The 10,909-nt window shown below is 39.9% G+C and overlaps 1 protein-coding gene across 1 annotated transcript; it reads right to left on the bottom strand.

Annotated features, from left to right (window-relative positions):
- Window positions 1-826: 826 nt before the first annotated feature.
- SNRPA1 (small nuclear ribonucleoprotein polypeptide A') lies at window positions 827-8,852 on the bottom strand. The gene is made up of 9 exons (XM_060755487.2): window positions 8,690-8,852; window positions 6,789-6,936; window positions 6,595-6,673; window positions 5,946-5,992; window positions 4,605-4,707; window positions 3,522-3,601; window positions 2,505-2,580; window positions 1,860-1,953; window positions 827-1,090 (listed from the first exon to the last, which is right to left on the bottom strand). Exons 1-9 carry the CDS (start codon window positions 8,769-8,771, stop codon window positions 1,032-1,034), a joined length of 768 nt encoding a protein of 255 aa, XP_060611470.2. The 5' UTR covers window positions 8,772-8,852; the 3' UTR covers window positions 827-1,031.
- Between the last annotated feature and the right edge of the window lie 2,057 nt (window positions 8,853-10,909).

The following is a 10,909-nucleotide window of genomic DNA, read 5'->3' as shown; positions in this document are numbered from 1 at the left end:
CCTCATCATACACAATTACATCGTAAAAATCTAAATAATGAAAGTGCAATTAAAAGTATAAAATGATGAGTGATATTATATAAACATCACTATATATGATGATATACGACAGCCAAACAGCACCAAAGTGCACTTCCAGTGTTCAACGGGTTATATATTAAGATGTTCTAATCCTGTATTGTCGAAGGCTTTCATGGCTGGAATCACTGGGTTGTTGTAGGTTTTTTGGGGCTATATGGCCATGTTCTAGAAGCATTCTCTCCTGATGTTTTGCCTGCATCTATGGCAAGCATCCTCAGAGTTTGTTAGTTCTATTGACCTCACAACCTCTGAGATTGCTTGTCATAGATGCAGGCGAAACGTCAGGAGAGAATGCTTCTAGAACATGGCCATATAGCCCGAAAAACCTACAACAACCCTGTTCTAATCCTCCTTCTCCCCATAGGCTAAGGTGCAAAGGGGAGGCTTTAAAAGCTTTTTAAAGGAGAGGAAAGAGGGGGCAATTTTTACCTCTTTGAGGAGGGAGTTCCAGAGGCAGGGTGGGGCAGGGTGACCATGGAGAGAGAAGGCCCCCCCTCTCGTCCCAACCATGGGGTGGGACTGAAAGGAGAGCCTCCTCCATTGACCACAGTACCCGTGCTAGTTTATATGAAGAGATGCAGTTAATTAAATAGCCGGGGCCCGAACCGAACCAACAGCAGGTGGAGGGCCACAGCAATCTAGTCAATACTGCCACTGTATTGTAAAACTGATAAAGACAAGTGAACAGTGAGACATGGTACATTTGAACGTAAGATTGCACTAGAAGTAATTTCAAACAGACTAATTGTATAATGCATCTGAGAAAAATGTGTTTTATTTCACTTCAAAATGTACAGTATAAACTTTACAAACTACAGTTTACATACATTAATGGTGCTTTCAAACAAAACCTAAACAAAATCATTTCTTGGGCAATAAATCAAAAGGCTCTGAAAAAAAGGCAAATGGTACAATAGGATTCTTTAGAAAATAAAGTAGAAAAATGCATATCAGGATCCATTGGCAATGGAATCTTCCTCCATCTCTTCGTCTGCCTCATCCGAAGGGCCTAAGGAACAGTAATATATTGATATTTTAATAGTACTAATTCAAGATATATGAAAAATCAGTATGTTAAAGAATCAGTATATATGTATATATATTTAAAAAATCCCAAACAAGGGAGAATATGTTTATTGTTTATTTATCTATTTGCAATATGTATAGCACGCCTTTCTCAGCCATATGGCAACTCAAGGCGGGTTACAGATTGGCACTATTTGTTGTCAGGCATTCATAAAAGTGCCATTAAAACAATCAACATTACAATATAAAACATAAATAAAAACTGTTAAAGCATATAATAATCGGTGTCATCTAGGACTCATTTTAATCACATTAAGTTAATTTTGCAATTTCTGAGTTAGTTTGTTGCATCAAATTGCAGTTAATGATACATTACTAAACACTGTGGCTAGGAAAGCCCAATGTTAATTGCATTTAATTAACTGTTTAGTAATTAATTAAATGCAAAAGCTAGATGTCACTTTTTCAAATCTTAGAGCATCTAAAATATGCAACACACCTCTGTAAAGTATTCCCATGTGATGCATATTTCTGTGCTTACATCTCAATTAAGTGGTAAATCTGGATCCAAACCATTCTATTTCCAATATGAATTCACCCTCAAGTCGTCTCATTTCCACAAATGTCCTCTAGAACTACTGACAGGGCCACCCTGGTGCTATAGTCAGACATTGGCTAAAAACATGGCTCTCCCACAATTAAAATTATAAACTAAGAATGAACAAAAAAAGCCACCACAAGCCACTCCTTACCCGCTTTTCGGTCTCTACCAGGTATTTGCCCAGCTTGCAACAAGCCTTTGAGCCTCTCTACTTCGGCCAGAGTTGTGGCATTAGCAATGGCATTCTAAAAGGGGAAAACCCAAAGTTATGCAGTATCAACATACAACTAACTGGATACATACTAACACAGAATCCATATTTAGATATCAACAATAATAAGTGATTTAACCAGATCGGCCTGCACTCTGAACAAAGAGGCAGAACATTAAATGTTACATTGAGAGGAGCTTAGCATCTTTTACATGTTGGCATTCATTCCATGTTGGAAATAACATATTTTAACCTTCTCAGGGTTGTATTAAATGTGCTATTGCAATATTGAATGTTTGAACTAAAAAGCAACAGTTGCACCTATTCTTCCTATCATACACAATAACAGAAAAGCAAGATATGTTCAATACTACCTGTGACCGTGTAATAAAATTTGTGAGATTCTGGTAGCCAATGGCAATAAAAGCTTTTGGGAAAAATTTGTCATAAGCATTAGTTTTTCTCTGAGAGATTGCTCTCATGAAGCAGTCTGATATTATTATTATTAATTTTTATCCCACCTTTTTCTCTAAAAAAAGAGACTCAAAGTGGCTGACAGTAAAACTAATATAACTGAAATATCACCTTAATCGCTTCCACATCTCCCGGGGAAGGGCCAGTCTTCTTTTTGTCAGTTGGCAAACCAGCGCCTGGGTTGAAACTTCAGAAGAAAAAAGTGCATTGTTAAAAAGACAAAAAATTCACAATTTGCTTCTCAAGCTTCCAAAGAAGCTTTGATTCAATCGAGTGTAGTATCTTATCTTTGTTAACAAACTGATACAGTGAAGTAATGGCTCCTTCAGAAACACCATCAGGATCCTCTTCCCATTCTCTCACCCTTTTAGAGCCTCCCAAAGGAAAAGGCAATTTGGGCATACATCCTCTCTAGGTATTTACTGCCCTTCCTTCTCCCCAATTAAAATTTGATTTAATCAAAATTTTATTTAAGGACTTAATCTTCCTACAGTTTGCATTGCAGTAAGGGGCCCTTTGCATCCTCAGGTGTAATTGTCCACAGCTTGAAAATCTATATCCATCTCAAACCTCAACATTGCCATTTTATACAAGGGATATAATTGTATGACACCTTGGTATTTCATTGGATTTGAACATCCATGGGTTTTGGCATCCATTATGAGTCCTGGGACCAAAACCACAGCAGATATTGAGGGCCACTGTATTTTACTTACAGGACTTGGCTTTTATCAAGTTAGGCATGGGCAAACTTCCCCCAGGTGTTTTGTACTTCCAACAACCACATTCCTAACACCCAAGGTGTTAGGAATCGTGGGAGTTGAAGTTCTAAACATCTGGAGGGCTGAAGTTAGCCCATGACTGCATTGTTATTGCTGCGGTACACTTGGACCTCAATATCCCTGGATTTAACCAACCGATACTCAAAATAAATTTGATTTGCAAACCTATTTTATACACCAATATATTTGGGGTGGCATAAAATATCCTGGGAGGAAAGGGGTCGCAAGTTTAAAAAGTCCCGATCAAGAGGTGCAAAACTATGTCTTCCCTTGGCGGAAGGATTGTCAATAGCCTGTGGTGTTTCTGAAGGGGGCTGCCAGTTGAAAGGGGTTACCCGTATCTTACGTTTTGGCTCTCCTGGCAATATCCTTTGCAAGCTGTGCACCCCGTTTGCCCTTGAACATTTTCTCTGCCTCCTGACGCTCCTACAGCGATACCACACACAAAGTTAATCAGACAGCAGCAGGAACAACTAGATGGTGCAAACCTTTTTCCCCACAAAAGGAAAGGGCACAACAAGCAGCAATTATAATGGAAAAATATGTCACTATTAAGACAACGCCTCGAAACTTCAAACTTATAAAACCATTATTACTCCCAAGAAAGAGCTGTCTGTTGCTTTTTGGCACGAGAGCCCTCTAACATTTCCCCAGTTGCACAGAATTTCCCATTAGTTTTATGTACAAAAGGCTAAAATTCATCTATACTGTAGAGTTAATGTAGTTTGATACCACTTTAACTGCCATGACTCAATGTTATGGAATCCTGGGAGCTGTAGTTTTACAGGGTCTTTAACTTTCTTTGACAAAAAATGCTGGCTTGGTCTCACCAAGCCTATGAAACGCCCTCCCTAGAGATATCAGATGGCCCACCTCCCTCTTGTCTTTTAGAAGCAAAATCAAGACCTGGTTATGGGACCAAGCATTTGATCGGTGAGCAGCAAGTGGAAGAAGATCACACAACTTATGGCAATGAATTGACCCAGACTGGTTTTTGGATTTCAATTTTAATGGATGTGTCTTAATTAATTGCTTTAATTGTTGTTTCAGTATTTTAAATATTTTTATTGTACTGTGGTTGTTTTTATGATGCTAGCATTATATGATGCTTTCGTTAGGCCGCCCTGAGTCCCCCTTCGGGAGGAGAAGGGCAGGGTACACATACAGGAAATAAATAAATAAAATAAATACAATTCCCATTATTCAAAGGACCTAGTCATGGCAATTCATGCAAATTAATTCTAAAAGTTTGGATGGACTCTAAATCACTAAATTACAAATGGCACACAAGAGAAACTAGACTTAATTCAGAAGGTTTTTCAATACAATCAGCAATGTTTTAATATAGTTATACATTCCATAAGCCTCCCAACAAAGAATGAGTATTTCAATGACCAGCTTCTGGGAAGATAGATAAAAGGAAACTTACTTTTAATTTCACTTTTTGGAAATCCAGCACTCTGACTTGTGGTGCCTTGTAAACTACATACAACCTATAATGCTTCTTATTGGTCACAGGATTCCTCAAAAGACTGCAGAAGGAGGAGGAAAGTGTCATCTACATAATCCATAGCTATACAACTTTTCCCCAATATTTAACTGGATTTAAGGCAGCATCTTATTAAAAGTTAGCATCTATGATCTTCATGAACATCAAAGTTAATGCACTGTACTACGGGAAAAGAATGATAATCCAACAGTTTCAGGTTTTATTTGTAAGCTGCCATCTGTTGATCAAAATGCAATCTATATAAAGTGTGTTACTATATGATGTAAAAAGACTCACTGGTATTATTATTTTTATTACATTTATTATTTTACTCTATTATTATTACATTTACGTTTTACTCATTTTTATTATTTTTATTACATTTATTATTTTACTCTATATATTATTATTACATTTATTTTACTGTATCATTATTATTACAATTATTAATGTACTCTATTTATTATTATTGGAAGGATATGTAAGCAAGTGTTTCTTATGTAAGCACACTTACAGTGAAGAAGATTAGAATAAGGGTTTAATCAGAGTTGGACAGCCTTAGCTTAAATTACAATTTTATGTAAATATTCAAAAACATTCAACCTACGGATGCCTCAATTAATGTGATTTTATTGGTATCTATATTTATTTGGAAATCTGCATTTCCCACCTCGGCTTATATTCGAGACAATATGTTTTCCTATTTTTTTGTGGTAAAATTAGGTGCCTCGGCTTATATTCGGGTTGGCTTATACTCAAGTATACATAGTAATTAAAAGTTGTTATTTTGTTTCTATTAAATCTTTTAATATGCAAGTGTTTCTTATGTACTAGTTTAAGAGGGGAAAGTATCGATTTTCAGTTATTCTGATACTGATTTTCTCACTCAATTCAGTGTTATTGCTTTGGAACTGAGCCACAGTAAACAACAAAATGTTACAACACAATACAGTAACATTTTCTCATTTCCATAAGCAATTAAATAATATAAACAGTCGGGGAAAAATTCCTCTAGAATATCATCCAATTAAATGGAAATATTAAGAAGAACTAGATAAACTAACATCTTTTAACAAATATTTGAGATAAAGTTTTTAAGGGCTTTCTAAAGGCTAAACACCTTCAAATTTTCTGATTTTTAATACATATATTGCTACAAAATAAGATAATTATACAATACATTTTAAGTAGTCATTATGTGTTTTTAGAATTGAATTGTTAACTTTAAGCTAGAAGAAACACTTCACAAAGGATGAGACTATAATAAATGAAGATCTATACCTCAAGTAAGTTAATGATTTGATAGTTGCAAGAGGATCTAGATCACCCTGAATCAAGACAAAATGCAGAGTAAATTAGTTAGTTATTTATTTAATTTATTTACGACATTTATAGTTCCACATGATACAGAGATTCAGTCCATTGGAAATGTATGCCCTTCAAGAGCTGGAACTTATCTTACAAATGAGCATCAAGTAAATGCAAGACTCCATCATTTAAGAGCCTGTTTCATATTCTCGGTTTGAAACATAATTGTAATCTGAGCCTTACTTCATTGCCGTTAAAGTAAAAGAGTATTTTCCCAGAAGCTTTTGAATTCCAAAGCACATCCCAGGATAAAGGAAAAATTGTATTCAGTCACCAAATTCTCCCAGGGTTGCTATACTATGATTCTCAGTGACTCTCTTATGTGTAAACACAGAAATATAAATAAAAGCCTTAAATAACAAGAACTTTTATATCCGCCTCTTTCCCATACACAAAAGAGCAGGTCACTTAAAAGGTTCCAAACCTTTCTGACTTTTACTGTCAGTTTCAATAATATCAAGGTCCATATCTGAAGAGCAGCTATTCCTTTAGGACTTTGTGACAACAAAGGGCTTTCCCCTTCCTTCCCATTCATTTTTAAATTGCCTTTTATTTCACTCACCAATTCCATGATATTATTATTTGTAAGAATTAGTTCCTTGAGATTGGGCAGAGACTGTTCCAATCCTTCGCCTATTCGGCTGAAATAAAAGAGAAATTTAAAGCAAAGTGGTTACATTTCCATTACATTTAGAAAAGACTAACATTGCACTGCTTTCTCTCTTAAATTTGAGGGTATTTAGGCTTCACACTCACCTCAATCTGTTGTTATTCATCAGCAATGTTTTCAACCTTTTCAGCAAAGGAAACCCATCTAACTTTCGGATCTCATTGTCAGAGAAATCAATACTATCAAACTGGTCCAGAGTAGCCCCCAAGTTTTCAATCACGGGAATCTTATAACCTGATAAAGCATCACCAAAAATAAAAAAATAAAAAAAATAGCCCTAGTTACTAATGGAAAAGGGCAATTTTGAGTCTGCATTAAACTAAAGCTGGCAGTACACTATTGTCTCAGTATTCTTTCAATCCAGTCAAGCAGATCTGAGAAATTTCTGATAGAGTTTAGGATTATACTCTTAGGCCTCATCTACACTACCATATAATCCAGATTAACTGCTTTGAACTGGATCATATGGAAGTGTATACTCATACCATCCAGTTCAAAGCCGATAATCTGGACTCAGAAAAAGGATTATATGGCAGTGTAGATCCAGCCTCAGGCTGACTGGCAGCAGGTTCGAGACAAACAGAAATTATTATTATTGTTATTATATTTATTTGTACCCCACTTTATCTCCCCAAAGGGGACTCAAAGCAGCGCGACACAAAAGCATTAGTATACAATTTAATATATACAATTCTTTATTGATTAGTCAATTTTGACCATATCAAAACATGCAAAACATACACATACAGTAAAACTATATATGAATACAAGGCATCATGGCTTACTGGCCTGTCAACCCACTCCTAAATAATCGAGCAACTACAAGATAAAAAGATTAAAAATTGATTAATTCCTTAAAGTAGGGTTTGGGTGGGGGCATGGGTAGATAAAACTAGTGGCATGTCCATATTTATATAAAGGTAACAATTAAGGTTTCCCCTGACATTAAGTCTATCCATGTTTGACTCTGCGGGGTGGTGCTCATCTCCATTGTCCATAGCTAGCTCCAACATGAATGCACACACACACACACACACACACACACATATATGAGTGTCTGTGTGTATCATATATAGAGAGCATATATAAATATGCAAAAATTAAAATAGAATTAGCCACAAACAGCACTAAAAATTCAGTTAAAATCAACCAAAACAGTAAAAATATATTCTTTCCACAGAACCATTCACACATTGTACTTTCTACCAAAGCAATAACGTGGCAATGCTCATTGGTTTAAGTACAGCAGATTCCCAATTAAGGGGACACAAGCAACTGGAATTTTTTTTGAATAAATAATACTTTAAATAAAATATGTAAACCTGAATAATGGAACACTACCAATTAATGTTTAGCGGAAAAGTCAGTTTGAACCCGACGCGCTGTAAGTGATGTTCCCTAAGGCAAAAAGTATATTACTGGCTGTCGTTTAAGTAAAAGTGCATACTGCCGTTACAAAATCGGTCTTAATTTTCTTTTAATTGTGGTCTCTCAATTGGAGCATCAAGTCAATACAGAGTTTATGCAGGCATGGGAAAACTTGGGCCCCAGGCATTGTGGGAGTAGAAGTCCAAAACACCTGGAGGGCTGAAGTTTGCCCAGGGCCTGGGCAGTTTTTCCCAAACTGTGCTTCTCCAGGTGCTTTGGATTTCAGCTCCCAGAAACCCCAGCCAGTTTAGCAGCTGTTAGGAATTGTAGGAGCTGAAGTCCAAAACATCTGGAGGACAGCTTGAGAAACCTTGGTTTAAAAATTCTGGAAGCTGCAGTCCCAAAAAGCGCCCTGAGTAAGACCCTGAAGTCCTTCCCTCTTTCTGCTTCCAATAGGGTTCGAACGATGCCATTCCTGAAGTCCTGCGCCAACGCTAACGCCTCGCAGGCCCCACGAGAGGCCTACTCAAGGAAGCATGACCCCCGCAGGCTCCCGTAGGAGGCTTCCTGGCCTACCCAAAACAGGCCTCCGCCACTACACGACGGCCGGCCTCCTCACCCCGCAAGTCCAGCTCCCGGTCCCGCACCGCGTTGGTGTATTGCGCCGCCTGCTCGATCAGCTCCGCCGTCAGCTTCACCATCTTCCCGAGCCGAACCGACCGACCACACGCTCTCCTTTCGCCTCAGGGCGCAATTGTAAATGCGCATGCGCAGCCTGAAGACGCCTAAAAGCGATTGTAGAGTTGCGCATGCACAGCCCGGGGCCTCGACTGCCGGATAAGCGATTGTTGGATTGCGCACGCGCGGCTCTAGGCCTCGATTGCCCCGAAAGAGGGAGGGTTGTGTCTTCCTAATGGCCGGCCCCTTTGCGCCCCCAGTGGACGCATCGAAAATTGCACCATCTTGATCTTCCAGTACTTAAAGCCGCAGAGGCGCCTTTTGCCCAGTGCATGGTTCTTTACCGCCCTCCAGTGGCCGTATCGGGAAATTGCACCGCCTTTATATATTTTCCCCAAAGGAATTCAGGGAAGAAAGAAAGGGGGAAAAATAAATGAAAGAAAGAAGAAGATAAAATGTGTTTGCATGTATTTGTATGTATTCAGCCATGAAAAAAGGCACCATCAAAGACAGATGGCCATGCCCTTATAGCATAGATGGCCATTCATGACTGAGAGCAAAAATTATACGATATATCATAGAATCCTAGAGTCCACTTCCTCCAGGCAGGATGGCACCGTCTGATCCCTCTGTCATTGGTAGGGGTTAGGGTTAGGATCTGACATTGGAGGGGGTCACAGTGGTTATGGTTAGAGATAGGGTTTTGGGTCAAGGTCAGGTATAAGGTTAGGGTCAAGGTTAGGGCCGTCATTGGTGTGTATCACAGTCGTCTGTGCTAGGGTTAGGGTCTAGCATTGGTGGGGGTCGCAGTGGTGTGTGTTAGGGTTAGGGTGGGGGTCACAGTGGTCTCTATTAGGGTTAGGGTCCGTCATTGGTGGTGGTCACAGTGGTCTGTGTTAAGGTTAGGGTCCGTCATTGTTGGGGGTCACTGTGGTCTGTGTTAAGGTTAGGGTCCGTCATTGATGGGGGTCACAGTGGTCTGTGTTAAGGTTAGGGTCCGTCATTGTTGGGGGTCACTGTGGTCTGTGTTAGGGTTAGGGTCCGTCATTGGTGGGGGTCACAGTGGTCTGTGTTAGGGTTAGGGTTTGTCATTGTTGGGGGTCACAGTGGTCTCTGTTAGGGTTAAGGTCCGTCATTGGTGGGGGTCACAGTGGTCTGTGTTAGGGTTAGGGTCTGTCAGTGGTGGGGGTCACAGTAGTCTGTTAGGGTTAGAGTCCGTCATTGGTGGGGATCACAGTGGTCTGTGTTAGGGTTAGGGTCCATCATTGGTGGGGATCACAGTGGTCTCTGTTAGGGTTAGGGTCTGTCAGTGGTGGGGGTCATAGTGGTCTGTGTTGGTGTTAGAGTCCATCTTGGGTGGGGGTCACAGTGGTCTGTGTTAGGGTCCATCATGGGTGGGGGTCACAGTGGTCTGTGTTGGGGTTAGGGTCCGTCATTGCTGGGGGTCACAGTGGTTAGGGTTAGCAATAGGGTTAGGGTTAGAGTCTAGGGGTTAGGTTCAGGGTCTAGGTCAGGGTTTGTTGTGGATTGCTCTTCTGAGTTTGAGGGAGAAGGACAGGTAGTTGAAGAAGCAACATTTGGGGATTATATCACACATCCCCACATTTCAGGAATGAGGAAGGGAGAAAGAAGTCAGAAGGAAATAATCTAGGTTAAGGCCCTCTGGTGGTGCAGCGGGTTAAACTGCTCAACTGCTGGACTTGCTGACCGAAAGGTTGGTGGTTCAAATACAGGGAGTGGGGTGAGCTCCCACTGTTAGGCCCAACTTCTGCCAACCTAGCAGTTAAAAACATGCAAATGTGAGTAGATCTGTGGGTACCACTTCTGTGAGAAGGTAACAGTGCTCCATGCAGTCATGCTGGCCACATGACTTTAGAGGTGTCTATGGACAACACCAGCTCTTCGACTTAGAAGTGGAGATAAGCACCACCCTCCCAGACTCTGACACGACTTGACTTAACGTCAGGGGAAACCTTTACCTTTACTAGCGGTGAAAACGCTGAGCAAACAGGCTGTGCCCTAGTGACAGCTGTGCTCTGGGCTATAAATTAGCAGCGAAGTCAGGGGCCAGTGCTGGCAGCAACAGACCTACTTCAGGAAGTTCCTGTTCCAAGCACCGTGTCTCTGCTCCAGTGTTGGTCCTTGCTGAAGACTCTTGGCT

The sequence above is a fragment of the Anolis sagrei genome, chromosome 9 (assembly GCF_037176765.1).
Source record: "Anolis sagrei isolate rAnoSag1 chromosome 9, rAnoSag1.mat, whole genome shotgun sequence".
Taxonomy (NCBI): domain Eukaryota; kingdom Metazoa; phylum Chordata; class Lepidosauria; order Squamata; family Dactyloidae; genus Anolis; species Anolis sagrei.
The sequence above is the reverse complement of the archived record's forward strand: the minus strand, read 5'-3'. Positions and strand labels throughout refer to the sequence as shown.

What these genes read in the sequence shown, in the direction of transcription:
- SNRPA1 (XM_060755487.2), bottom strand. Translation starts at nt 8,771, where the DNA reads ATGGTGAAGCTGACGGCGGAGCTGATCGAGCAGGCGGCGCAATACACC. An exon ending in ATGAATAACAACAGATTGAG is followed by an intron (nt 6,674 to 6,788) that starts GTGAGTGTGAAG and finishes CTTTTATTTCAG; the next exon opens with CCGAATAGGCGAAGGATTGG. An exon ending in TCCAAAAAGTGAAATTAAAA is followed by an intron (nt 3,602 to 4,604) that starts GTAAGTTTCCTT and finishes GTATCGCTGTAG; the next exon opens with GAGCGTCAGGAGGCAGAGAA.